General features: G+C 49.4%; 3 protein-coding genes across 10 annotated transcripts in view; 2 read left to right on the top strand and 1 right to left on the bottom strand.

The window, feature by feature from the left end:
• Positions 1-2770: 2770 nt before the first annotated feature.
• PROK1 (prokineticin 1) lies at positions 2771-8595 on the bottom strand. The gene is made up of 4 exons (XM_027706226.1): positions 8568-8595; positions 6177-6359; positions 4126-4251; positions 2771-3042 (listed from the first exon to the last, which is right to left on the bottom strand). Exons 2-4 carry the CDS (start codon positions 6246-6248, stop codon positions 2923-2925), a joined length of 318 nt encoding a protein of 105 aa, XP_027562027.1. The 5' UTR covers positions 6249-6359; positions 8568-8595; the 3' UTR covers positions 2771-2922.
• Positions 8596-8871: 276 nt separating this feature from the next.
• Positions 8872-10791, top strand: LAMTOR5 (late endosomal/lysosomal adaptor, MAPK and MTOR activator 5). The gene is made up of 4 exons (XM_027706227.1): positions 8872-8979; positions 9147-9208; positions 9904-10021; positions 10466-10791. The coding sequence occupies exons 1-4, from the start codon at positions 8945-8947 to the stop codon at positions 10524-10526; spliced, it is 276 nt and encodes a 91-aa protein (XP_027562028.1). The 5' UTR covers positions 8872-8944; the 3' UTR covers positions 10527-10791.
• Positions 10792-12231: 1440 nt separating this feature from the next.
• Positions 12232-25592, top strand: part of SLC16A4 (solute carrier family 16 member 4) — a 13749-nt gene continuing 388 nt past the window's right edge. For 2 of the 8 annotated variants that reach the window (XR_003537680.1, XR_003537678.1), the window contains exons 1-9: positions 12232-12474; positions 12962-13065; positions 14061-14193; positions 14881-15024; positions 15854-16015; positions 16533-17072; positions 18213-18424; positions 19264-19357; positions 24797-25542. Coding sequence is in view for 1 of the 8 variants with exons in the window: in XM_027706225.1 (XP_027562026.1) it covers positions 12459-12474; positions 12962-13065; positions 14061-14193; positions 14881-15024; positions 15854-16015; positions 16533-17072; positions 18213-18424; positions 19264-19357; positions 24797-24951 (1560 nt within the window). In the remaining 7 variants the exon portion in view is untranslated. Of the gene's footprint in view, positions 12475-12961; positions 13066-14060; positions 14194-14880; positions 15025-15853; positions 16016-16532; positions 17073-18212; positions 18425-19263; positions 19358-24796; positions 25586-25592 lie in introns of those variants that run through there. The other 6 variants (XR_003537682.1, XR_003537683.1, XR_003537681.1 and 3 more) reach the window with 6 other exon arrangements.

Below are 25592 nucleotides of genomic sequence, written 5' to 3'. Positions count from 1 at the left end.
TGGTCAGATCCCAGGCGTGTCCCCTCCCTGTCCCATTCCACTCTGCCATGTCCAGCCAGGCACGTTTCACCTTGGAGCCAGAACATCAAACAGAGGGGGGGGGAAACACACGTGCTGGGGGATGAAAGGGATCCTTGGCACCATTCCATGGGGGAAAAGCAGCTCCCAGGAATCAAACAGCCCCTGGTGCTCCTGATTTCAAGGTAAAGTTGACTTTTCTCCTTGTCCCCACAGGAGGACGGAGCTGGCGCTTTGCTGCTTTTGCACTGGGTGGAAGTTTCCACCTCTAGGGGAAAATAAAAAGAATATTTTCTAAGTTTTTCTCCCCTAAATGCACTTTGAAAGCAGTTTAAAAGTGTTTTTTTGTTTTTTTTCTGCTTAACTGCAGGGAAAACCCTGCAGGGATGCAGGAAAGGGACCTTATCCATAATCTTTATTATGGACAACTCCCGACTCCTTCAATTTACAATTTAAAATCAAGCAGAACCTGGTGTTTCAATGAGAATGTTCCTCTATTTATGCCAGAATCCAGTGACTTCCCACTAAACTGTCACCTCCTGTGGTTTAAAGCCACCAGGAATTTGGTAATTCCCACCAGGCAGTGCTGCCCTGGGGTCTGGGAGGTGCCCCCAGAATGGGAACTGAGGATGGTAAGGAGCTGTTAAGTTGTTTTATTTCTTGTTGTTGTTGCTGTTGTTGTTGTTTCTGCTGGGAGAAAATACTTTGCAATATTTTCCACTAGGAGTTGTCTAGAAATTAAACAAAATCCCAAACTCAGAGCCCCTTCTGCACATTTCCAAGCTGGTGGGTGGTCAGAGGCAGTTAATAAAGAAAGCAGGTTAAGGAAACAAGCCCAAACCATGAAACTATATGTATTTCTAACAGTTTTATGAATTATTATGGGGTTTTTCTTGACTTTTCCCCTCAATGTTGCTCTGGGATCCATTTCTAGGGGTTTTTTTTGTGGTGTTCACAGTGCCAGGTGATGGTACCACAAACACCCACCTGGGCAGATGCTGCAGGACTTTTCTCTTGTAAATAAAAAGCAAAAATTCTGATGTGTAAAACAAAAACCCCCACCCTAAATAGAATCAACCCGGTCATCGCAGTGGTTTATTTTCACCAAATTTATGATTTTTTGGGGGAAGAACAAGTGCAGAGAAGCTTTTGCCTGGCCTCAAACACCAAATCCCAACACAGTGCCTACCACAGCCACACACTGGGGTCCTTTGGGGGCCTGAGAAATAGAAATAGGTGTTGGTATAGCACCAAAACCCATCCAAACCCCTCAAAACCCCACTAAAACACACCAAGGCCCAGCAAACCCCAACAAATTCCATGATAATCCCACCAAAACCCCACAAAAATCCCCACTAATCCCCACCAAACCCCACCCAACCCCCAGTAAGCCCCACCAAAACCCCATCAAATCCCACCAAGCCCCACCAAAACCCCATCAAATCCCACCAAACCCCACCAAATCCAGGCCTCAGCAGAGTGAGGCCTCACTGCCCCAGCACCAAACTCCAAGGGTTCTCCAGGATCATTTCTGCACAAGGAGAATCCAAACCCAAAATTAACTTTTGTGTTTAAGCCCCGCTTCTGCCTGAAAGGATCCCAATAATTTTGAGATGTTTTTTGCTGTAAATGCTGACTATTATTCTTTAATGTTTGCCTTTATTGTGCCCAGGGGTTGCTGTAGGAAGCAGGAGGGAAACTCAAGTGACACAGGAATTTTGCACAATGTATTTCAGAGCAGAACTGAAAACACGTGTCCAAAATCACTTTTTGCACGTTTAATGACCTTTAATGTGCCATTCTCCTCTCAAATTCACCTGACAGAAGGAGAACCCCCAAAACCTCATACAGTGCCTGATCCTCAGGGAGATGCCGAGGCTGGGAAACATTTCCCTACATCCCAGACCCACATCTGGCACAACACGGCTCCAACCAGCTCTGCTTCAGCCTCTTCCTGCCTGAACTTTGGGAAAAGCCACTCCATAATTCCCCACAGCTCCTTGGGATGGATTTGATTTAATTGTGGGTCAGATTAGATCATCCTGATAGGCCACAATTGGGCAGTGTCACTATGGGAATCATCATTACAGAACTGATTTATGCAGTGGGAACTGCAGAGAGAAAGCAGCTCTGAGGATGCTCCAGAGGACTTGGGTTTGGGACAGTTTGGGCACAAGCTGCAGTTTTGGGTGTTGATCAAAATGCTCCAGTTCCCCACAGAATGAAGTTTCTGCCCCTTTCATTTTTTTTCCTTGTACACAACTGAAAAATTTAAAATAGGTTAAACTACGTCTCCCCCAGCCCTGCAGATGCTCTGGAACATGAGGTGATGCTGCTCAGCTTCACATCCCAGGATTTATCATGTGCCAGGATTAAAAAACACGGGAGGAAGCTCTTGGCTGCTTGGCATCTACTTTCACTCCTCGAATTTTCCTCATCCTCGACTTTTGCCGGATAAAACAAAGCAGGGAGGTGGGAACTCCCTGGAAGCATCCAGGACATGGAGCCAACAGCTTGGGAAAAAGGGATTTGTGAGGCCACAGACATTTGCCACACGCTGTCCCTCAATCCAGGGACATCCAGAGGATGCTGGAGCCGGATCCTGCTCCGGGCTGGGGCAGAGCTTTGCTGGGACAGAGTTTTGCTGGAGCAGAGCTTTGCTGGGACAGAGTTTTGCTGGGACAGAGTTTTGCTGGGACAGAGTTTTGCTGGGACAGAGCTTTGCTGAGCCACGAGTTGGAGCAGCTTGGCCTCAGTTCCCCCACAGAACAGCTCAAAACGACACCATCCACCTCAGAAAAGCACTTTGGGGCTGCCTGGTGCTCTGTGGGCACCTGACAGCCACGGGAAAGGGCGAGACACGGGTGCTGTGGGCTCATGGGTGGGTTTTTAGGGAGAATCCCCCTAAAAATCGATGGTTTTGAAGTCGCTGGAGCAGCGGAAGTGGCTGTCGAGGAACCTGGAGCACAGGAGGTTGGGCAGACAGGGGCAGGTGTGGTGCTGGCGCTTCCCAAAGAAAGGGACCTGCAGAAAAAAACTAGAGAAATGAGGTGCCATGGCCCCAAGAATGATCAATGGGACCATAGCCCTGAGAAAATCCGTGGATTTTCTCAAAGGTTTAACAGGAATGTGCCTGAAATTAGTTTGTGATCCCTCTGAAGTCCTTCCTTTTGCAAGCAGAAGGTGCAGACTCATTAAATCTTGCTCCCAGAGTGTTAAATCAATACAGCACAGGGAGGGGGATGCTCTTCCTGAGGCTGGGACGCTGCTGCTAAATCCTCCTGGAACTGGGACTGCAGCAGCACCAAGCTTTGGGCTAATCCCAGTGTGCTGGGGGCTCTTATCCGACAGAAATCAGGGAGCTGGGGAAGCTCTGAGGATTTAACTTGGCTTCTTCTGGCTCGGCAGAGCATTTATGGCTCAATTTGGAGTGGTGTGGTTTGTGCTTTGCTTGCAAAGGAATGGGCTGGTGGCTCAACCCCAGCTCCCAGTCAAGACCCACAGCATTCCTGAGGGATCAAGCCCAGGCTGGATGGAGCTCTGAGCAACCTGGTCTAGTGGAAGGTGTCCCTGCCCACGGCAGGGGGTGGAATGAGATGATCTTTAGGGTCCATTCCACCCCAAATCACTCCATGGTTCCCTGATTTAGGGTGCTGGGAACATGCAGCAGGTTGCCCAAGATAATGTAGAGGCTGAAACAGCTGCCCCAGCTCTGGGACCCCACAATCCCACCCAGAGCCTTACCCCAAATTCCCCCCTCAGTCCCCCACCTCCATCCCAGAGTTCAGGGCAGTGGGAAGAAGAGATGGAGATGGACAGGTCTGGCACTGGGTTCCCTTGTCCAGTCCCCACCCCCATCACAGCTGCCTCCTCACCTCCCTCAGCACTTTTTCCTTGGAATATCACGATCCAGAAGCATGACAGCATCACTGTAGCAGCGCTGGCACCCAGGTCTTCAGGAATCAGCTCCATTCCCAGCTCCTCCTCCCTGGAAAACCACTCTCCCAACCCCCCCCTCCTCCCGACACCAACCCCTTGTCCCTCCCAGGGTTTCATGGAGCTTTCCCCCCATGTGAGGAGTCTTTGTCCCCCCTTCCCAGCCCGTACCTTGTGACTGAAAGGGTGACACTCGTCCCCCTCCTGGCCCAGGGGGGTGCAGACCCGCAGCCCCCTCAGCCACAGGCTCACGGCACAGCAGGTCCCGCGGCCACACTGAGGGTCCCGCTCGCAGGCCTGGGGAGGAGGAGGATGGAAAAGCACCGTTATCCCTCTTTTTGGGGGGGTCAGCGGTGGAATCAGCCCATGCTGGGGTCGGGGATTTAACCAAAAGGGGGTGGCAGTTCCCAGTTCTGCCGGTTTGGGTGGAGCCGGGGAGGTTTTGGGACGGGGCAGGGGTTGGGGTGGGGTGCCGAGGTTTGTGGGATGGAGGGGAAATCCCTCCTGGGCGCGGTGGTGGGAGGCACAGAGGGAAAGTTTGCAGCTGCCTGACTTAAAGCAGCATTGGTGCCGAGGGAGACCAGCAGCAGCAGGGGATAAACCCACTGTCCGGATCCTCCCTCTGGGAATATCGCCCGGAAAACTGCTCAGTAACCCAGTTTCCCAGAGCTTTAATTTTATTGTTATTTAATTTTATTGTTAGTGGGAGCAGAGTAATTCCAACAACTCAACATCTCCCCTCCAAGGAATACATAAAACTTTGGAAAACAGGGATGGGGAAACTGAGGCACAGATGGAAACGCTGCCTCAGCTCTCAGCACACCTGGAAGTCCACGATGCCAGGAAGAGGAGGATGGGGGCGTTCTGAGCACCAAGCAGGTCCCATTTTTCCCCTCAGGATGTGGTGGCCATCACTGGAGAGGCTCATTGCATTCCCAAAACCTTCTCTGACCCACCTGCCTGATGTTGGGTTGGCAGCACAAGGAGAACTGATGGGATTCATTCAATCCCCCCCTCCCCTCCCAGGGATTTCTTTCCCAGGAGTTCCCAGCACGAGCCCATCGTGACTGAAGAGGTGTGGCAATTGCAGCTGGGGCAAAACCACAAAAAAACCCACCATAAAGCAAAGTTTTGGGGTGCAGCCCTCTCATGGTTGGGCAGAAAGGGGATTTTACAGAGTATTCCCTTTCCTGGTGGGAACCTGATTCTCCCTGAGCTTCCAAAGCTCCTTGAAAACCCCAAATTCTGTTAAAAATCAGATCTCAATAACCCTCACCTGCAAACCCAGGGGGCTGGTGGGGGCTGCAGGCATCCAGGGAGCTGCACATCCAAACTCTTTCCTTGTGGGATTAAAAATATGTGGCCCTGGAATAATTTCAAGCCCTGGGATAAGTCCTGGAATAATTCCAGGAGCTGCTGGGTCTGTTTGGCCCTGGATGGAGGTGGAACCCCCTGACCTGGCTCTGAAGCTCCGGGTTGGAGAGATCAAAATCCCCATGAGCTGCAAAGAAAGAGGTCTGGCTATGAAGGAAAAGAGGAGCCAAGAGCCAGCTGAAGTCAACCCCCAAATTACCATTGGCTGGGAAAAGCCATCATTATCCCTCTTTTTGAAGAGTCAGTGGAGAAACCAGTGGGATGGAAATGCTTGGTTTTTTTCAAGGAAGAAACTAGAGGAAAAAGAGGGGTTCAGCCAAGCCTGGCTTTGCTGAGACCAGCATCCAGACTCTGGAAGCACCACAAAAACCTGGATTCTGTCCCTAAAATTCACTTTTAGCACCACCCTCAATCCAGTGCTTGCTCAGGGACACTCTGAGTCCATGGACAGGGTGAGCAACCACCGGCCCTTGGCATCCTGACAGCTCCCACCTCTGTTAATAATTCCTCTAAATTCAGGAGGAAAAAGGACAATTTGGGGTGTTTGAACCCTTGTTCCAATTGGTAACGTGCTCTGGGAGATGTCCATAAAGATATATTGATGTTTACCTGCTGGAAAACTTCCCAAAATCCCACATTTCCCTGCTGACACGGTGCTGGGAGGAGAAGCTGGTGGAGGGAACAGCACCCACAGGTCAGAAAAATGAGGGATAAATTGGGAAAAAATGGGGGGGAAAAAAGAACCACCCAAAACAAACAGCACAAAGGCCTGTTATTCCTGTGTTATTTCCCAACATAACGAAGATGAAACAATATAAATCCCTGGGGGGGGTGGAAGCAGGACTTACCCCAGTGATGACGGCGCAGGGGCAGGAATTGAGGAGCAGGAGGAAGCAAAGGAGCTGCAGGATTTGGCCCATGGTGCTGGAATTCTGAGCAGCCTCACACTTCACACCCTTTATAACCCCTCCAGCTCCACCATCCCGGGCTTGTTTTCCTCCCCTGATGATCCCAGAAGAAGCAGGTAAGACCTGAATCTCCAATGGCATCAAAGAAATATTAATAAATCACCAAGAAGGGAAAAAAAATCCCCTCCCTCCCCCCCCCGGGGGATTTATCAGCACAGCTGGATTTTCCAAGTACACCCCTAAATCCATATGTATCCTTGACAGGGCTATGGAAGAATTTAATTAAAAATTTGGGGTTATTTAGCCAAAAGAAAACCTAAGAATTAAGTTCTGCTGCTCCCCCCCCCCGTCTTGGAAGAGCCCAAGGTGCAATAATGTGATAAATATCCCCCAGAAATAGACACTTGGCTGCATTTATTTGGGAGAGTAAAAGAAGGCAGAAAGGGAATAATGTATTTTTCATAATTTCAATCTGAATATAATGTGCAAATATGTTGATTTATGGCTCAAAGTACAACCCATCTACCTCGAATTGCATTTGGTGCCTCTTCTGGGAGTGCAGGGGAATAAGAGGATGGCTAAAAAGGCAGGAAAAGGTGGAATTATTTGCTTATTTTTTTAATTTCTACCTCCTGTGAGGATGCAAAGGACAACATCCTAATGTGCTCAGGGTTTGGGGACTCAAACAAAACACCCCAAGCACCACAGTCCATCAGGGGGCAAGAAATTCCTGAAGCCTCGGCCATAAAATAAGCAATAAAAAGAATTAAAATCATTAAAAATTTAAATATCCTTCCATGGCCGACCCATCCTGGGATCCTGCATCCTGGATTTGTCTGAGACTCCCCAGACCAAGCTCCCAGTGCTGGCTGGGGCAGAGATGATGCCTAAGACCCTTTTCCCAACGAGGGCAGGGAATAAAACTCCTTTTTCCCCAAAAAAGAAACTGCATTTGTGATTCTGACCGAGCAAGATGGATTTTCTCAGCCCTGGATTGCAGGAGCCACCCCGGTGGGATCACAGCTCCTCACCAGCATCATGAATTCCATCTCTTCTGGCTTTTCCCACTGAGGAATAAACACCCCGAGGCCGATTTTGGGGCTAGACCTGGTCCATGGGGGCAAATCAGGGACCAGGAGCTGCCCCATGTGGTGCAAGGTGGGTTGGGATTTGAAATATGAATTTGATGGGGCTTTTCTGGGTAACTTTTTTTTTCTAGAGGTTCAGTCTGGTGCTAAATCATCAGTTTAATTAGTTAAAACCAACCCCAACACTGCCCTGCCCCCAGCCCAGCCTTTGATGTGGCAGCTGCTCTGCTGCATCACTAAAGTCTCCTCCACCTGGGCTTGAATTAATTAATCCCCACTCTCCCAAAAAATCTCTCCTTCCAGAAATCCCACAGCCGACAATGGCTCAGGAATGGCTGGTTTGGGGAGGTTTCCTTGCAAAGGGGCTGATGGGACAGAGAGGTTGGATCTCCATTTTGTCCAGTGTTGCTTCCTAGAAGAAGAAAAGAAAAAAGAAAAGAAAAAAAAAGGCAAACAAATAAAAGCAACTCCAGTCCCAGCCATCCCAGTGGGGTGGGATGCAGTGGGAAGCCCCTGGACAGTTGGAATGGGGGCTCTTTGTGCTGCCTGCAGGAGCTCCCAGCTGGACCAAGGAGCAAGAAAAATCACATAAAAAATAAACGATCCTGCTGCACTTCACTCCCCCCATCAATAACATTTTAATTTCCTGACCTGCCAAGCCCAAATCCACCGGCAGGAGCAGCCGGGGACGGCGGCAGACGGGGCCTCATTAATGTCACCCAGCTCTGGGCTGCTCTGCCATAAATCACCTCTCACTCTCTGCTGGCAGCAGGGACGAATTTGGGGGGGGTCCTCAATGGAAAACCGGGCTGAGGATCACTTTTAACACCTCTCTGCCCCTCGGGAAGGCGATGGGGTCCTGGCTCTCCTGCCACTGTGTTTATTGGTCTGGCATGGGCTGAGAATCACTTTTATCACCTCTCTGCCCAGTGGGAAGGTGATGAGGGTCCAGAAGGGCTTGTCTTACTGCAAATTTTGGGCCCCAGCTGTATCCTCGTGTCCCATGCCCCTGCACCCAATCTGCATCCCAATCTGCATCCCGATCTGCATCCCGATCTGCATCCCCGGCCGTGGTCCAGCTCCAAGAGGATGCTCTGGCCGGGGAAGAGTTGCAGGGACTCCATCAAAACCCCGCTTGAATTTCGTTTGGCTGCACAAACCCTGAGCGGTGCTGCGGGAAGGGAGTGGGACACAACTAAACCAGGCTCAGGTGGGAAAAGGTCGAGAAAGAAGGGAAAAAAACCTCAAAATTGCATCTCTATCACACGCTCTGCGGGGAAAAGGCACCCAGGGAGGGCTGATTCGGGGGCGCGGATTTGCTGCGAGCTCCCCCCGGATCAGGGCACGGTGCTCGCGTGAGGGATTGTGCGGAATCCCGGGAGAATCCCGGGAGAATCCCGGGAGAATCCCGGGAGAATCCCGGGAGAATCCCGGGAGAATCCCGGGAGAATCCCGGGAGAATCCCGGGAGAATCCCGGGAACGGCGCGGGTGGGATTTCCCCCGGCGGCGCCGCTGCCGCTGAACGCGGGACGGCTCCTTTTGGGCGCGCGGAGCCGCCGTCCGAGGGGGTCACGTGGTGACGCAGCTGCCCGGAGCGGGGCGGAAGTGCCGGCGGGGCCATGGAGGGGACCCTGGAGCAGCACCTGGAGGAGACGTGGGGACGGGGGGACACGGGCGGGACGCGGGGGGGGCGAGGGGGTGACACGGGGGACGCGGGCGACGCGGGCAGGGCCGGAGGGAGGCTGGGGGAGCGGGGCTGGGCCGGCCTGACGCCCCGTGGTGGGGGGAGGTCCCGGCCCTGACCGCGCTGTGTTCCCCCAGCATGAAGAGCCCGGCCGTGGTGGGCGTCCTGTGCACCGACTCGCAGGGGCTCAACCTGGGCTGTGAGTGAGCGAGCGCCGCCGGGGGCCGGGGCCGGCACGGGCCCTCCGAGGGCTTGCGGGGCTGGGAGCCAGCGGGGGTGGGAGTCCCGGGTCCCGCCATCCCATCTGAGGGCTCCTGGGGGTGGGGGCGCCGGGCGCTGTCCCATGGAGACCCCGGGCTGGGGGCACCAAGACCCGCCCAGTCCCTTTAAGAGCTCCCAGGGGTGGGGGGCAGCTGATCCTACCCCGAGGGGGTCCCCGGCTTGGGGGCCCCTGGGTCCTGTCCATGCCCCCTAAGGGCTCCTATGGGTGTGAGGCCCCGGGTTGGGGGTCCCAAGCCCTGTAAGGACTCCGCGGGGGGGGGGAAGGGGGCACCAGGACTGGCTCTTCTGGAACCCCCCACCCACCCCGTTTGGGGGTACCTGGCCTTGTCCTGCATGAACCCCACTTTGGGGACACCAGGCCCTGCCCTGCTGTCCTGGCCCCACCTTTGGGTGTCCCCAGGGGCCACCACCCACCTGCACTGCGGAGGAAACCAGGGCCGGCTCTTCCTGCCGCCTAAATTCAAGACATTTTGGTGGTTTGAGAGCAAGTCTGGGGAGACGCCACATCAGCCCATAGGGAGGGAAATGGGCTGAGGCAGGATCAGCCCCCCTTGGCCTGGGGGAGGCAAATGGGTTTCACACGGGGCTTTTTCCATCGTGTCCCCCCTCCAGGCCGAGGGACCCTCTCTGATGAACACGCCGGGATCATTTCCGTGCTGGCCCAGCAGGCGGCCAAGCTGAGCTCGGACCCCACGGACACCCCCGTGGTGTGCCTGGAGTCGGACAACGGGTAAGTTCCCAGCCTGCCGGGATCACTTTTTCCCCTGTTTTCCTTTTCCCCAGCCCTGGGAGCCTCCCGGAGTCGGATCTTGGGAGCAGCTCCTGGAGGAAGCCCCAGCTCTGAAGCTGTGGAGGAGGCACTGCCACAGGCACAGGGATTCACTGGATTAACGGGATTTTAAGAGGCAGGAACTGTAAAAGCAGTGGGAAAGCTTTTGGGAGGGGGGTGGTTACTGCAGCTCTGTTCCTTTTCCACACAGGGATCCCTGTGGATAACTCAGGCGGTGCTGTGGGAGTCAGTGTGGCAGCAGGGATGTCTCCAGGTCACAGAGTGGGAAGGGAGGCAGGATCTGGCTTGGAGCTGGGGCTGCTGCAGCTGCTGAATGATCCCGGGTCCAGTTCCCACCCCCACCAGCTCCTCCTCCCCTCCCTCAGCACTTTCTCCTTGTTTTAGGAACATCATGATCCAGAAGCACGACACCATCACTGTAGCAGTGCATAAGTTGGCATCCTGATCCTTGGGAACCAGCTGCACTCCCAGCTCCTCCTCCCTGCACAACCCTGCACTCCAGCTCCAGTTTGGAACCCCAAACCTGGGATGAAGGCTCTCCCTCTCTTCTGAACAGTTCCTGTGCAGCTCTCCAGGTCTCCAACTCCCACTGTAGCACTTGTGGTGCTGAGGGTGACACGTGGTCACTCACCCAGCTTGTGGAAGGTCAGATCCTACCAGGTGTATGTGTGTTGTTGGTTGGAGAAATCAATAAATGACCTGTAAAAACACCCCTTTGCTTCTCTTTGGTCCACTGTTGGAGCTGGGCCTGGTGCTTTGTTTCCAAAGCCAAGTGAGGTAACTTCTCCCACTCCCTTCATTAGCATTTCTCTAGAGAAGTGGAATTAATGGAGGCTCCTCCAGCAGGAAAGGTACAAAAACTTCCCAAGGAATTTCTCCTGGGAAACGTTTCATCTCTTCGAGTTAAACGTTCTGTGGGAGAATTTCTTGCTCACTGTGCCTTGGATTAAAGCTGGATGTGCTGGCCCTGTGTGAGCTGGAAATGGATGTTGGCAACATCCTCACAAACCCAGACCCCAGATTTGAAACGGTGCAGGGAAACAATCCTGAAAAAAGGCCTGGGAAGCTGCTACACTCCAATGCTTCCTGTGTGGCAGGGAGAGAAAAGGAGCTGGGCTGCAGCTGGTCTCATGCAGGAGGGGAAGGGAAGTTTCATAGCAGAGCATGAGGTGAAAATTGGGCTGAGTCAGAGAGAAAATGACATTCAGGCTGCTCTGACTGGACTCCAATGAGCTGCTCTGTTCAGCAGTGACAGTCCCAGTCTCCCAAGGAACAGGCAGGAGGAGGCTCTGCACGGCTGAGGCCACATCCCTGTCCAGCTCAGTGTTAATTCTCAGCAAAGCCCTGAGATCTCTGCATGCCCAAACTCTGTGGTGGCCTCGAAGAGTCCTTTTCTACTCTACCTACATCCCACCAAGGTGGAGCAGCTGGAGCTGGAGTATTTCCCCCTGGAATTCCAAGAGCTCTGAGTGCAGATGCTGCTGCTGCTCCCAACCCCTGCTACCCCCCCTCTCCTTCAGGCCCTTAAACCACCCTCCCTGCAAACCCCATCCCATGTAAATAAAGCTTAATACAACTATTAAAAGTCTGCCTACAGGGAAAGCTCACAGACTCCCTTATTTCCTGGGCTCCTCTGGAAAGATGGAACTTTGCCAAGGGAGGGAGCAGAGATCAGTATCAGGGTCCCCCAGTGATCCCAGTTTTCTGTGACCTCAGGAATGCCAACTGAGGTGACAGGTCAGCCCACAGCAGGGCAGGAAGCACAAGGGCCACGTTTCTGCAGGAGCTGGGGCACGTTTCCAATGGGGGCAGGAAGCCAACGCCGATCCCGCTGACTCCCGGGGCTGCAGCAGCACAGCTGCTCCATCCCGCTGGAAACACCAACGTTTTCCAGACTATCCCCTCCTAAATGACAGCTTCCCAGGCCAAGGGCTGGGCAGGACAGGCAGGGACAGGCCTGGATCCAGTCCAGCACTGCCACCTCCGCTTCGTTCATCCGGCCGGAATCAAAGCTTTCCCTGGAGTTACAACCCTTGCAGGCTTCCCCTCCTCTTTCCCAACAGGATTTCTGCTCCCAACGCCCTGGATTTCCTGCTCCCAGCTGGGGAAGGGGAGGGACTCTGGCCTTGTGGCCTAACAGAGAGGAGGAGGAGGAGGAGGAGGAGGAGGATGGGCTCTGTAACTCAGCCCCAGCGCTTGCCAGGCTCCACATCCTGCTTTGGGGCTTGCAGGAAGGACAGACACCATCATCCTCTCGGGATGTGACTGAAGGAGCAGACTTTGGGCTGCCAAGTCAGGAAGGGGGGATTTAGGCTCTGGAGCAAATGAAGAGCCAATTCCTCTTCACCATCGACTGTTCTGGGGAGGATTTTCCAGCATGCGGCAGCGAGGAGGTAAGGAAAGATTTCAGGATCATCAGCCCCAGCTGCTCCAGGGTCCAGCTGCTCCCTCGGGCAGGATCCTGCCTCTGCCAGAGAGGATGGAAGGGAGACAAGCAGAGGATGGGATCAGAAGAGCTTCCCGGGGGCTCAAAACCGGATCAGACAGATGTGACCCCCTGACTGGGGGCACAAACCAAACTGCTAAAGCTGTAAAGGTGCTCCACTTCAAATCCCTTAAAGCTTAAGTCGTTACAGTAATTTGGTGGGAAAGAGAAAGGCTGTTAAACAGTTTCCAGGCAGGGATAATGTGTAATTTAACATCCCTTGTCAACAAAAGCTGGTGGATCTTCCCCCACCTCCCAAACTGAAGGCAGAGTGTGGGGTTTGCTTCGGCAGCAGCCAAGGGGTTCCAAGGCAGCTCCTGCCTTCAGGGGAACAGCTTTGGAACTGAAACAGCACCGGAGGAAGGTGTTAATGTGTCCTGAAACTCCCATTTCAGGGGAAAGGAAGGAGCATGAAGAGCCCAAGGAAGCTGGGAAGAGCCCAGGGGCAGGAGCAGCACACGGAGGGTGGGCTTGGGCAGTGGTGCTTCACTTCTTCCTGGTAAGCACAGAATAAATCCCACTGAACCCTCCGTGATCTGAGGCAGAGGGAAAGCTTCAAATCTCAGAGGACATGACAGGCTGATCCCACCCAGCTTCATCCTTCCCTATGGAATGGCAGCTGCAAACATCCCAGGGATGGACATGAGGGTCCCCAGCCCACAGCCCAGGGCCAAAGGCACCTTGCAAGGATAAAATGACTGTTCTCTACTCAAACACACCCCACTGGGGAGTCCTGTCCCTTCAGAAGGGGTGGGATCCCACCTTGGGCAGTGAGATGGGAGCCAGGGATTGACTGAGAGCAGCACACACACACTTGGGACTCCCTCCTCCACTCAAAGGCACCAATTCTCCATTTCACAGGATTTAACACCACACAATCTTCCCACCAGTGATGAACCAAGGAATCCTTAAGGCTGGAAAAGATCTTTAGGGTCATCAGGTCCAACTGTAATGAAGGCACCACCCCCCAAGCTGGGAAAGCTTTCCCCAATTCCACCCCATCCCAAGTAACTTGCTGCCAATCATTAACCCCCTGCCACCAGGGAGGTGAGAGGGAGTTAAAATTAAGGACACAAAGTGTGTGTCCTTTGCTCCCACGGCAGCACAAGCCTGGGAATCTGCCCTGGATAACATCCATCCTGCTCCTCTCACCCCCTCATCGACCCCCAGGGATCTTCAGCAGTGCCAAGACCCATTTAATTGTTGCTTTAGTATTAAAAAGTAACTCATAGAGCAAAAATATCCCGGAAGAGTTGGGTTCTAGTGTGATTTTGTTTCTTTTCCTTAGAAAAGGCAGTTTGCAGAGGGGTTTTTGAGGGTCTGTTAAGATGAAACTGCAGCATGGCCACCATGAGCTCGCCCTGCTGATATTCCCCAACACCAGCTCAAGTGTCCCAGTTTGTTTGTCATCATAACAAATTATCCACACAAGAAAAGCAAAAGGATCCCTCCTGATCCCCTGTGGCTCCTCACCTCTGTCTGCTCCTGACTCAGGTCAACGTCTTCGTGATGGGGATGCTCAAGACCTTTGGGATTTTCTTTGTGGCTTTCCAAGAGGATGTGGGGGGCTCCTCTGAGCAGGTCAGCTGGATTGGCTCCATCATGTCCTCCCTGCGCTTCCTAGGAGGTGAGCTGGTATTCCCAAGGATTGGGACGGTGCTTCAACCCCAGGCACATTTGCTTTAAGAGCACTGATGATGTTCTGCAGATCCAATTCCCTTCCCAGACTGCTCCCAGCTGGACATGGCTGGTACCCACACGTGACTTAGCAGGAATGTGGTCTAAAGATGGGTTTGTATGTCATTTAGATGGGATATTGGGAAGGAATCCTTCCCTGTGAAGGTGGTGAGGGGCTGGGATGGAATTCCCAGAGAAGCTGTGGCTGCCCCATCCCTGGAAGTGTCCAAGGCCAGGTTGGACGGGGCTTGGAGCAACCTGGGCTAGCAGAAGGTGTCCCTGCCCATGGCAGGGGGTGGAATGGGTTGAGCTTCAGGATCCCTTCCGATCCAAAAGATCCTGGGATTCCATGATTCTGGAGCCCCTCTGCTCTGGAGCCAGGCTGGGAGAGCTGGGAGTGCTCACCTGGAGAAGAGAAGGCTCCAGGGAGACCTTGGAGCCCCTTCCAGTGCCTAAAGGGGCTCCAGGAGAGCTGGAGAGGGACTTGGGACAAAGGATGGAGGGACAGGACACAGGGAATGGCTTCCCACTGCCAGAGGGGAGGGATAGATGGGATATTGGGAGGGAACTGGCTGTGAGGGTGGGGAGGCCCTTTTGTCACCTCCAGCCTGAGCTTTGTCCCTCTCTCCCTTTGCAGCCCCCCTCGTGAGCGTCGTGTGCCGGGGGCTGGGGGAACGTCCCACCTCCCTCCTCGGGGCCGGGCTGGTGGCTGGGGGGTGCCTGGTGAGCACCCAGGCCACCAGTGTCCCCTTCCTCTGCGTCTCCATGGGACTCCTCCTGGGTGAGCAGCCTCTGACACACATTTCCCTGTGCACCACGAAGGAATCGGCTCCTTTATAACCTCAAACCTGGGGAAGGGTCTGGAGGGGAAGGGGAGGGTACACAGATTGTTCAGCTGGAGGAGACAGGTCAGAGCTCCTGGGGGTCTGCAGCTCCCTCAGAGGGGCAGAACCATCTCTGCTCTGTGTGACCAGGGACAGCAGCCAGGGAATGGCTGGAGCTGTGTCAGGGCAGGGTCAGGTTGGATCTCAGGCAAAGGTTCTTCCCCCAGAGGCTGGTTGGGCACTGCCCAGGCTCCCCAGGGCAGTGGGCACAGCCCCAAGGCTGCCAGAGCTCCAGGAGGGTTTGGACAATGCTCTGAGGGACAGGGTGGGATTGTTGGGGTGTCCTGGGCAGGGCCAGGAGTTGGACTGATGATCCCTGGGGGTCCCTTCAACTCAATTGTTTTGTGATTCTGTAAAACCTCGAGTGGCAAAGCATCCCCAGCTCCTTTCTATGAGATGTTGGGTGAACCCTCAAAACTCCATGCTCAGGAGAATAAAACAGAGTTTCAGCACACTAGACCCAACTAACTCTGATTTTTTTCTGGCTCCAACAAATCCTGGCCTTTTAAAACCTCTCACTAAAAGGGCACAGCCTCCAACCCCCCAGACATTGAACACCACACACAAAACCTCGCTCTCCACTGACCCCAACAGCAGAAATCCCATGTTCACGGGAAATCCCCCCAGGAACGCTGCATCCCACAGACCTGGCATGGCATGACTTAAAATTCCAAGAGCTCATGAGACAATTTGGGCATAGATGTGTTATTTTTGACCTTCCCCCAGGGCTGGGCTTTGCCTGCCTGTACCAGGCGGCCGCAGTGGTGACGGCCCAGCGCTGCCGGGCACGTTTGGGCTTCTCCAACGCCGTGGCCCGTTCTGGGATGGGGCTCACCTTCCTCATGGCACCCTTCACCCAGCTCCTCCTCGACTTCTATGGCTGGCAAGGTGAGCCATCTCCTGCTTATCCAAATTTATCAGCACCGAGAGGGCGTCTGGGGAGATCTGGGCACGGGAAGAGGCTCCTTTTAAAGATTAAAATTCCACAGCTCTGCCTCTTCTAGGATGGCTTGGGGACATCTTAATGATTAAACACCTAATCACGCGTTAAAATCGGTGTCAAAGCAGAGACCTGAGAAATCAAACCCAAAAATCCCCACTTTGACTGCAGTTTCATGCCATCTTGAAGGTCCATCACGACTTCTAGTGAGGGTAAACAAAACAAGCTCCCAGATCCCAGAGGCAGCTCTGGATTTGTTGTGTGCATCAGAGCAGAAAGGACTTCTAGACAGAAAAACAGGAATAAAACTTCCTCTTTTGTTACCTCCTCCATAAGGAGGGGGCAAAACGCCTTCTCCCTATGGCAGACTTTCTCCATGTTCAGTGCATGGCCTGTTATAAAAGCTTATTTTCTACTGTACCTCCTTCTCACTCCAAGAATAAAACACCTCCTGTCCTCCCTCAGGAACTCTCCTGATTTTTGGAGGCATCATGTTGAACCTGGTGCCTTCCAGCCTGTTGCTGAGACCCATCAGCACCCGACACTCCTCTGCCAAAAACCAAGACTGTGCATCATCAGTGGCACAGAAGGATCCAGAAACTCCTGATGGATGTTTAGATGGAACCACTGACAGGGAATTACACCCTCACAATGCACAGGAGCTTCCCAGCATAGAGACACTCCCCATGTCCCACGGCAAAGACGTCTCTGATCCCATAAATCCATCTGCCTTGGGAAAGTCGGAGAAACCCACCCCAGACAGATCCTCACCAGAAACAACCACCGGGGCCAAGAGAAGCAACAAACCCCCTCCAGCAACCAAAAAAGAAACTTCTCAGCCTCTCCTGGATTTGTCCCCACTGAAGGATCCCCTTTTCTTCATCTTCACGTGGTCCTTTTTGTTCAGCCACTTGGCCTATTTCGTGCCCTTCTTCCACCTGGTGGCAAGAGCCAAGACACTGGGAATGAGCAGCACGGATGGCTCCTACCTCATCTCAGTGGCTGGTAGGCAAAGGAATCTTTTAAACCCATTTTAGAAGAGAAAACCAACCCAAATTTTGCCAAGAAATAGTCCCAGATATGTCCTAGAAGGAATCCTCCTGGTGGAGGTTGAGCTCACAGCCCTGAGCCCTCTGTATATTCAGAATCACCTTCTGTACAGAACAAGTTGCTCTCACAGGGTGGGTGGTTCTCCCAACCCAACGTGGATGATTCCCCATCCTCCCTGCTCCCAACAAACCCAATTTTCCAGTAAAAAGGTGCTCTCTGTCCTCCTGGAGCCTTCTCACCACCATCCCTGCTTTGCTTAAACCCACAACCCACAGAAATCACTCGGAATCCAAAGAGCCCCAGTTTGACCCAGGAGAGAAAAATTCAATATTGTGGAAAAAATCCACCTCCAAGGGGTGGTGGTGGTGGAAAAACCAACCTAAACTCCCCAAAAAACAACACCATGCCTGATTATAAACTGGGATTAACACACTGGGTTAAGAAAGCAGCTCCAATCTCAGTCATATTCAAATATTTTATTGTACAAAAATACATTTTCCTTCTACAGAGCTGTGGGATATTTAGCAATGACGTGCTGTCAAGGGATTTAGGAGAGCCCAGAAATTCATGTGGTATTTTGAATTAAGAGTAGGAGGGACACAGTGGTGCAAGACATGAGCTGACAGTGAGCTCTCCTCTGACCTTTGGTTCATAAAAATGTATCAAGAAATGTAAAAAAACAAGTATCAAAAGTTTGCTGAGCCTTTAAAGAAATGCTGGGCAATTTGCTTCTTTGGAAAAATTAAAATCTCATGCACATATTTCTTAATATTCCGCTTTTTCTCCATCTCAGAGAAGGGATCAGACAGCACATTTATCTTCCCTGTTTTTACTGAAGGGCATTTCAGAGATTTCTGCTGAGTGCAGAGCCCTTGACTGAATTTTTACAGACTTGGTAATAGCTGGGGAAAGGCAAAAAAACCCCAGATATCAATTTTACAACAGCCTAAAAACACCTCCCTGTAACTTTTTGGCGTTTCAGCCTTCTGTGGTCATAGCGAGCAGGTGAAACCGGGATGTGACACAAGGAAAAAGAGGAAAAAAATGTCCCAAATGAAGTGTTTTTTGAGGCTCTGGTGACTCCTGTTCCCTCAGGCATCACAGAGATGCTGAGCCAGCTGCTCTCGGGCTGGGTGGCCGACCACAACTGGACCAAGAAGTACCATTTCCACGTGACTTACCTGGTCCTGAGCGGGATCACAAACCTCCTGGGGCCCCTGGCCACGACATTCCCGCTGCTCCTCACCTACACCGTGGCCTTTTCCCTGTTCTGTGGAGGGTTCATGGCTCTGGTGCTCCCGGTGCTGGTGAGTCGGGGGGTTGTGCTGATCTGCTCCCAATCCCAGAATTATCTGGAACACACAGGGATCAGTCATGGAAGGATCTGGCTACAGTGAATCCAGAGAGGCCACGGAGATGCTCCAAGGACTGGAGAACCTCTGCTCTGGAGCCAGGCTGGGAGAGCTGGGAATGTTCCCCTAGAGAAGGGAAGGCTCCAGGGAGACCTGAGAGCCCCTTGCAGGGCCTAAAGGGGCTCCAGGAGAGCTGGAGAGGGACCGGGGACAAGGGATGGAGGGACAGGACACAGGGAATGGCTTCCCACTGCCAGAGGGCAGGGATAGATGGGATATTGGGAAGGAATTCTTTCCTGGGAGAGTGGTGAGGGGCTGGGATGGAATTCCCAGAGAAGCTGTAGCTGCTTCATCTCTGGAAGTGTCCATGGCCAAGCTGGATAAACTTGGAGCAACCTGGGATGGTGGAAGGTGTCCCTGTCCATGGCATTGGATGAGCTTTAAGGTCCCTTCCAACCCAAACCATCCCAGGATTCCATGATCAGGATGAGGAGGCGTAATTATAATTTGGCATTTCTTTCTAGGAAGGAATTTACAGTTTAAAACACCTTCCTCAAAGTCTTACTGTCTGGAAGTCAGAGGAGTATCTCACATCCCAGTAATTTCCATCCTGGCCTTAAGGAGGCGAAGGGATTCCAGGCTGGATCAGACCTTCCAAAGCTGCAGCTGAAGAGGAAACTCCCCAGGAAAAACATCAATTAATCTCTTGTGCTTTAAAACAAATCAATTAATCTCTTCTGTTTACACATTCCCACGAAATCCATCACTAATGATCCATTTTGGTTTACCAACAGGTGGATCTGGTGGGTGTGGAAAAGCTCCACAGTTACCTGGGGTTTGCTGCCTTCTTTGCAGGGATAGCAGCCATTGGAGGGCCTCCTCTGGCAGGTAAATACTATATATAATATAATATAATATAATATAATTTATTAGAATATACAATATATATTATACATTCTATATTGTGCACTCTATATTATAAACATTATGTATTCTTATACATCTCCAATATTAAATATACATATATTTTATATATTATCTATACTATATAGTATAATATTATATGTATTTTATATATATATATAATATATATATATATATATATATATATATATGCACACACACCCACCACACACATCCAGTGATAAAGCTGCTGGTTCACTCTCACACATGGATCCATCCTGGTTTTCTGTTCAAACAGGGGGGCTAAAATCCTATTTCAGGAATGTCTTTATACACAGGCAACGTTTTGCTGGGGAATTTGCAAAACCCAACCAGCAGCTTGGAAAATGTGCCCAGTTTAACCCCAACCACAGCAGGATAACGACCACATTCCCATGGATTTTACCCCCAGCAGTGTCAGAGTTAACACTGAATTTGGACTGGAGAGGATGGAAGGAGAGGAAGGTGAGGCAGGGATGGGCTCAGCAGCATTCCTGTAAAACAGAGGCTCCAGAACATCAGGAAAAGCCTCAATAATCTCTTGTTTGGGGACAGATCCCAGAGCTCAGCCCTGAGAGCTGCTGGGCCCAAAGATAGGGAGGATGAAAAGCTTTTCCCCTTCTTCCTCTGCCAGGAAAACAAGGCACTGGGGAGGATCTGGCACATCTCAAGCTCTTAGAAGTGAGTCTCTCACCTCTGCTTGGGAACACGGGAATTGTTCTCCTCCAAACAGCTTGGCCAGGACAGAGCTTTTCCTGTCCCTGGGATATTTTCCTCTCCCTGCATTTTCCAGCCCAGAAAAATTCCACAGTGTGGGCAGGAGGGGAGGGGGGATTCTGCCCCTCTGCCCCTCAGGTGAGACCCCCCTGCAGAGCTGCTCCAGCCCTGGGAACAACAGCACAAGGACGTGGAGCTGCTGGAGAGAGTCCAGAGGAGGCCACAGGGATGCTCCAAGGGCTGGAGCCCCTCTGCTCTGGAGCCAGGCTGGGAGAGCTGGGAATGTTCCCCTGGAGAAGAGAAGGATCCAGGGAGACCTTGCAGGGCCTGAAGGGGCTCCAGGAGAGCTGGAGAGGGACTGGGGACAAGGGATGGAGGGACAGGACACAGGGAATGGCTTCCCACTGCCAGAGGGCAGGGAGAGATGGGATATTGGGAATGAATCCTTCCCTGGGAGTGTGGTGAGGGACTGGAATGGAATTCCCAGAAGATGCTCCATCCCTGGAAGTGTCCAAGGCCAGACTGGGCTAGTGGGAGGTGTCCCTGCCCATGGCACTGGAGGAGCTTTAAGGTCCTTTCCAACCAAACCATCATTTGTTGCCTCCTGCCCTCCAAATCTCCAGGCCCTGGCTGGAAGCTGCCAAGAAATCCCAGCTCAGTGGGAAGTTTTAGCAGGGCCAGCACAGGCAAAAATTGATTTTCCTAATCAATATCTCCGGGCTGGTAAAACTGTGCCTGTGGATCCAATTTCAAGCAGCCCAAACATTTTCATTTATATTTTATTTCCTGGACAGGGAGCTCCACCCTGGCAGGGTGATGAACTGCCTGGGGGACAGATCTCTGCTGGCACAGGAGGAATTCCCAGCACAAAGCAATCCCTCTAAATTCCCTGTCATGGGAAGAGTGTGGAAGGAGCTGAATAAATTAGCTGTCTCTTATTGCAGTTTTATTTCCATCCCCTTGCAATAGATTTTCATTAACTGGAAGCCTTTTGCTTCCTGAAGTGCTGCATTTCCGGATTGTGGAAAATGAGGTTTCCTGTAAAAAAGCTTTTTTTCCAGCTTTTTCATGATTTTTCCAGATTTTTAAGATATCTGGCTTAATGTTGGTGGGATAAAGAAAGGCCAAATAGAGCCAGGAAATAAAACTCTCACTGATCCATCCAGAGGGAAACAATTGAGAGTTCAAGATCCAGGTTATTTATTAATTCATTTGTTAATTTATTGTTCAGTTATTAATTTATCCAAATAAATTCTTCCGTTTTCTCATGAAAACTGAATATAACCAGATGCTACTGATGAAGTGTCCAAACCCAGCTGTTCCCTGCAGAGCTCAGGATTTAGGGTTTGGTGCTCTGACCTCCCTAAACCTTAAGAATTAGGATTTTATAAAATTCAAGTGCTTTTATGCAGCAAAACCTGATGGATAATGAGAACTGCAAAGGTTAAAATGGTCAAAAATATTAAAATAATATTATATTATATATATATATAATTTCAAATATATAATATATAGTATTACATAATGTAACAATATACAATATTCTATATTGTTATATTATAGATACTGCAATATTTTAACAATAATTAAATCTATCATATACTCTATAAATTATATAATTTATAAGAATATTTATAAAAACATTTGTAAATATTTATAAAACATAAAAATATAAAAATATAAATTCATTTTAACAATTTTTATAAAATAATAAAATTTCATTACAATTTATAAAAATATTTGTAACAGTACTATAAAAACTATAGAATTTATAAAATATTAGATGTAAAATAAGTGTATTTAAAATAAATAACATTTAAAATATGATTATATTGCATATTAGAAAGCCTAATGCAAGGAAAGGTGACATACCTGCAAATCTGTTCAGGTAAAAGCCCAGGGGGAAAAGTTTGGAATCTCCTTTGGAGCTCCCCATCCACCAGCACCAGTGAGAAAACCCCTCAAACCAAATCAGAACAAACATTATTTTGGCTCATTTTGTTTCCATAAACAGTACAAACCATTAACTCAAAGTGCAAAAGAACTGAATATAACATAATCCAAATTACAGAACACATCTATCATCCAAATTTCAGGATCTATTCTGTCTCCAATCCAAATTTCAGGATACATTCCAGCCCTCAGCACACGAATTCCAGCCCCAGGAATGCTGGGTGCTGGGAGGGGGGAGGATGGACTCCCTCAAAAGCTGGGCTGGTACTTTTATTGACATTTTACCTTCATCTTCCCACTGAATTTTCCAACTTAAGGCATCAGGAATAATTTTAACAACCTGATCCCAGCAGGAGCAGTGCCAGGAATGTTTCATCTGGAGTGCTTTGCTGCCTGGGATTTACCAGCATTCCTTACAAAACTGCTGGAATTTGGACACCAGGAGCTTCTAATTCGGTTTTTGGCAGCAGGAAGGATTATTTTTGAATATAAATATACAGAATACAGAAAATATGTAAAATATATATAATATATAAAATATATAAAACATACATAATACATATTTTTGAATATAACTATATAGGATGTATAAAAGCATATATCTTAATATTAACATATAGAATATATAAATATATAAATATATAATATATATAATATATAATATATATTATATATATAATATATATTATATATAATATATATAATATATTTTCTACATAATATATATAATATATATAATATATATAATATATATAATATATTAAATATATAAAATATTAAATATATAAAATGTAGATTGAATGTGTAAAATATACATAATATGTATTTTTAATATAAGTATATAGAATATATAAAATATATAGACACATGGAAAATATATAAATATATATTCTATATACAAAATATAGAGAATATATATAATATAGAATATAGATATGCATAATATAGACTATCTGAAATATATAATATGTTGAATATATAAATATAGAATATATATTTTTAATATAAATGTATTATATATATAAATTTGTATATATAAATATATAAAATTTATGGATACATGAAAATACACATATAAAATATATATATACACGATATATATAAAACATAGAGATATGTAGAATATATAAAACATATAATATATTCACTATATGAAATATATAGTATATAAAATATATATATTTCTTATAAGAATTGGGGCACAGACCCTGGAGGTGGTTTAAAAGGTGTGATGGGGTGGGAGGTGATGCTGTGCTGCCACTGAGGAGGCAATGCTGGGAAATCCCATTGCTCCTCAATCCCATTTGGTCCCAAAAAATCCCCTTCAACCCCAATTTTCCCACAGGAAAATCAAAAAATACTCTGAAGGACAGATTAAAAATAAGGATAATTTATCCTTAATTTAAGGAAAGGATAAATTACCAATAATTACGATAATTCTGAGCTCGGCTGGAGCTCTGTCCTGAACATCTCCCAAAGGGTTGGATCAGCATCCCTTCTCCTCTCCACATCCCAGAGACTTCCAGGCAGGAAAAACAGATCCCACCTTGGAGAATAAACCCCTCAAGGCCATGGGAGTGTCACCCACATCACCGAGTCCAGCGCTGCAGGATCCCCTTCTCCAACAGCTCCAGCTCCTCCTGTGCTGAGGCTCCCACGAAATTCCTGAAAAAAAACCCAGAGAAACTCCCCTGAGAAAAGAATGAGCCAAGAGGAACCAAAAGGGGGGAAGAGCAGCTTCTCCTGTCTTTGCAAAACCTTCCTGCAGCCGGGGAAATCCACGGCAAGGGAACGGCAGCTCCGTCACCCAGCCCCAAATTCCACATTCAGGCACCATTTCTTCCCTTGCCTGTTCATAAAAGCTCCCACACGGCCAAGCCCAGGATCTCAGGGATGTTTTATGTTCCTTCCCGGGTTTCAGAATCCCAGATTTAGGCCAGATCTGCTGTTTGTGTAAATCCTGGAAGCTCATGGATGTCCCCAAAGGAATTTCACTTCAACTGCTACCCCACCTCCCACGCCAGATTTGGGAGTGCATCAGGATTTGATCACGTGCAGCAGCATCTCCCATCCCTTTGGATATTTTAGATTCCACCAGAGGAATTATCCCCCTTCCCAGTGATTGCCCACATTTGCCAGAACTAAACACAACACTTGGAGGTCACTTTAAAAGGTGACCCTCGCAGATTCCTGAGGCTTTATGGAATTCAGCTTTTCCTTTTAAGTCCTCACAAAGCTGCTTTTAAGTAAGTCCAATCCCAGGTCCTGGCATGGGGTCTCTCATTTAGACAGGTTGAATTAAATTGGGGCTGAAGAAAACTGAATTAAATTGGGGTACAAGAAAAAAGGCTGGAGAAACGAGGGGTTTGCAGCCCAGATGTTGGAAACACCAACACGTGCAAGTCATCCTGTCATTCCATTGGGATCTTCCACCTGCTCAGGCAGCTACTTTTGGCCCACCTAAACAGGGGGGAAAAAAAAAATCAGGGCTTAAATTCAATCAAATGAAACCAAATGCCCACAACAAGGATCAAAGCTGGCCCGGGGAAGAAAGACAAGTTTAGTCCTGACTGGAAATGCTGCCCAGGAAGAGCTTAAATAACTGAGGAATTCTGAAACGAGAACACACAACCTTTGCCTCCCACCCACCTCCCCAAAATGACTTTTTTCAGTGAGAGAAATCCCAGAGCTTTAACCCCAACCTTGTCTCCTCAGGTTGGCTCTACGACCACACCCAGACCTACGCCTGCTCCTTCCTCTTCGCCGGGGCCTGTGCCCTCATCTCCCCCCTGTCCTTCTGCCTCGAGCCCTGGGCACAGAAACAGAAGCTCAAATCAGCCAGTCTGAACCCCAAGCCCAGGGCTGGCTGAAGGGTTAAAGCCTGGCCTGGAGCTGTATCCACAAAGGGAAAGCCATGGCCAGAACAGCCCAGCTGTCCCGGGAATATCGACGGCAGCGACAGTGGAAACGGGAATTCTAGATGAGAGATTCAGTTTGAACATCTGGATATTGCTCCTGATTAGATTCTGGTTTTGTATCTGGATATTTCTCCTGATTAGATTCAGTTTGGGTATCTGGATATTGCTCCTGATTAGATTTATTTTGGATATCTGGATATTGCTCCTGATTAGATTCAGTTTTGATATCTGGATATTGCTCCTGATTAGATTCTGGTTTTATATCTGGATATTTCTCCCAATTACCTTCACTTTGTGTATCTGGATATTGCTCCTGATTAGATTTATTTTGGATATCTGGATATTGCTCCTGATTAAATTCAGTTTGGGTATCTGGATATTTCTCCTGATTAGATTCTGGTTTTATATCTGGATATTTCTCCCAGTTACCTTCACTTTGTGTATCTGGATATTTCTCCTGATTAGATTTATTTTGGATATCTGGATATTGCTCCTGATTAGATTTATTTTGGATATCTGGATATTTCTCCTGATTAGATTCTGGTTTGTATCTGGATATTTCTCCTGATTAGATTCACTTTGTGTATCTGGAT

This window comes from Neopelma chrysocephalum, unplaced genomic scaffold (genome assembly GCF_003984885.1).
Source record: "Neopelma chrysocephalum unplaced genomic scaffold, ASM398488v2 Primary Assembly neopelma1_366, whole genome shotgun sequence".
NCBI lineage: Eukaryota > Metazoa > Chordata > Aves > Passeriformes > Pipridae > Neopelma > Neopelma chrysocephalum.
The sequence above is the reverse complement of the archived record's forward strand: the minus strand, read 5'-3'. Positions and strand labels throughout refer to the sequence as shown.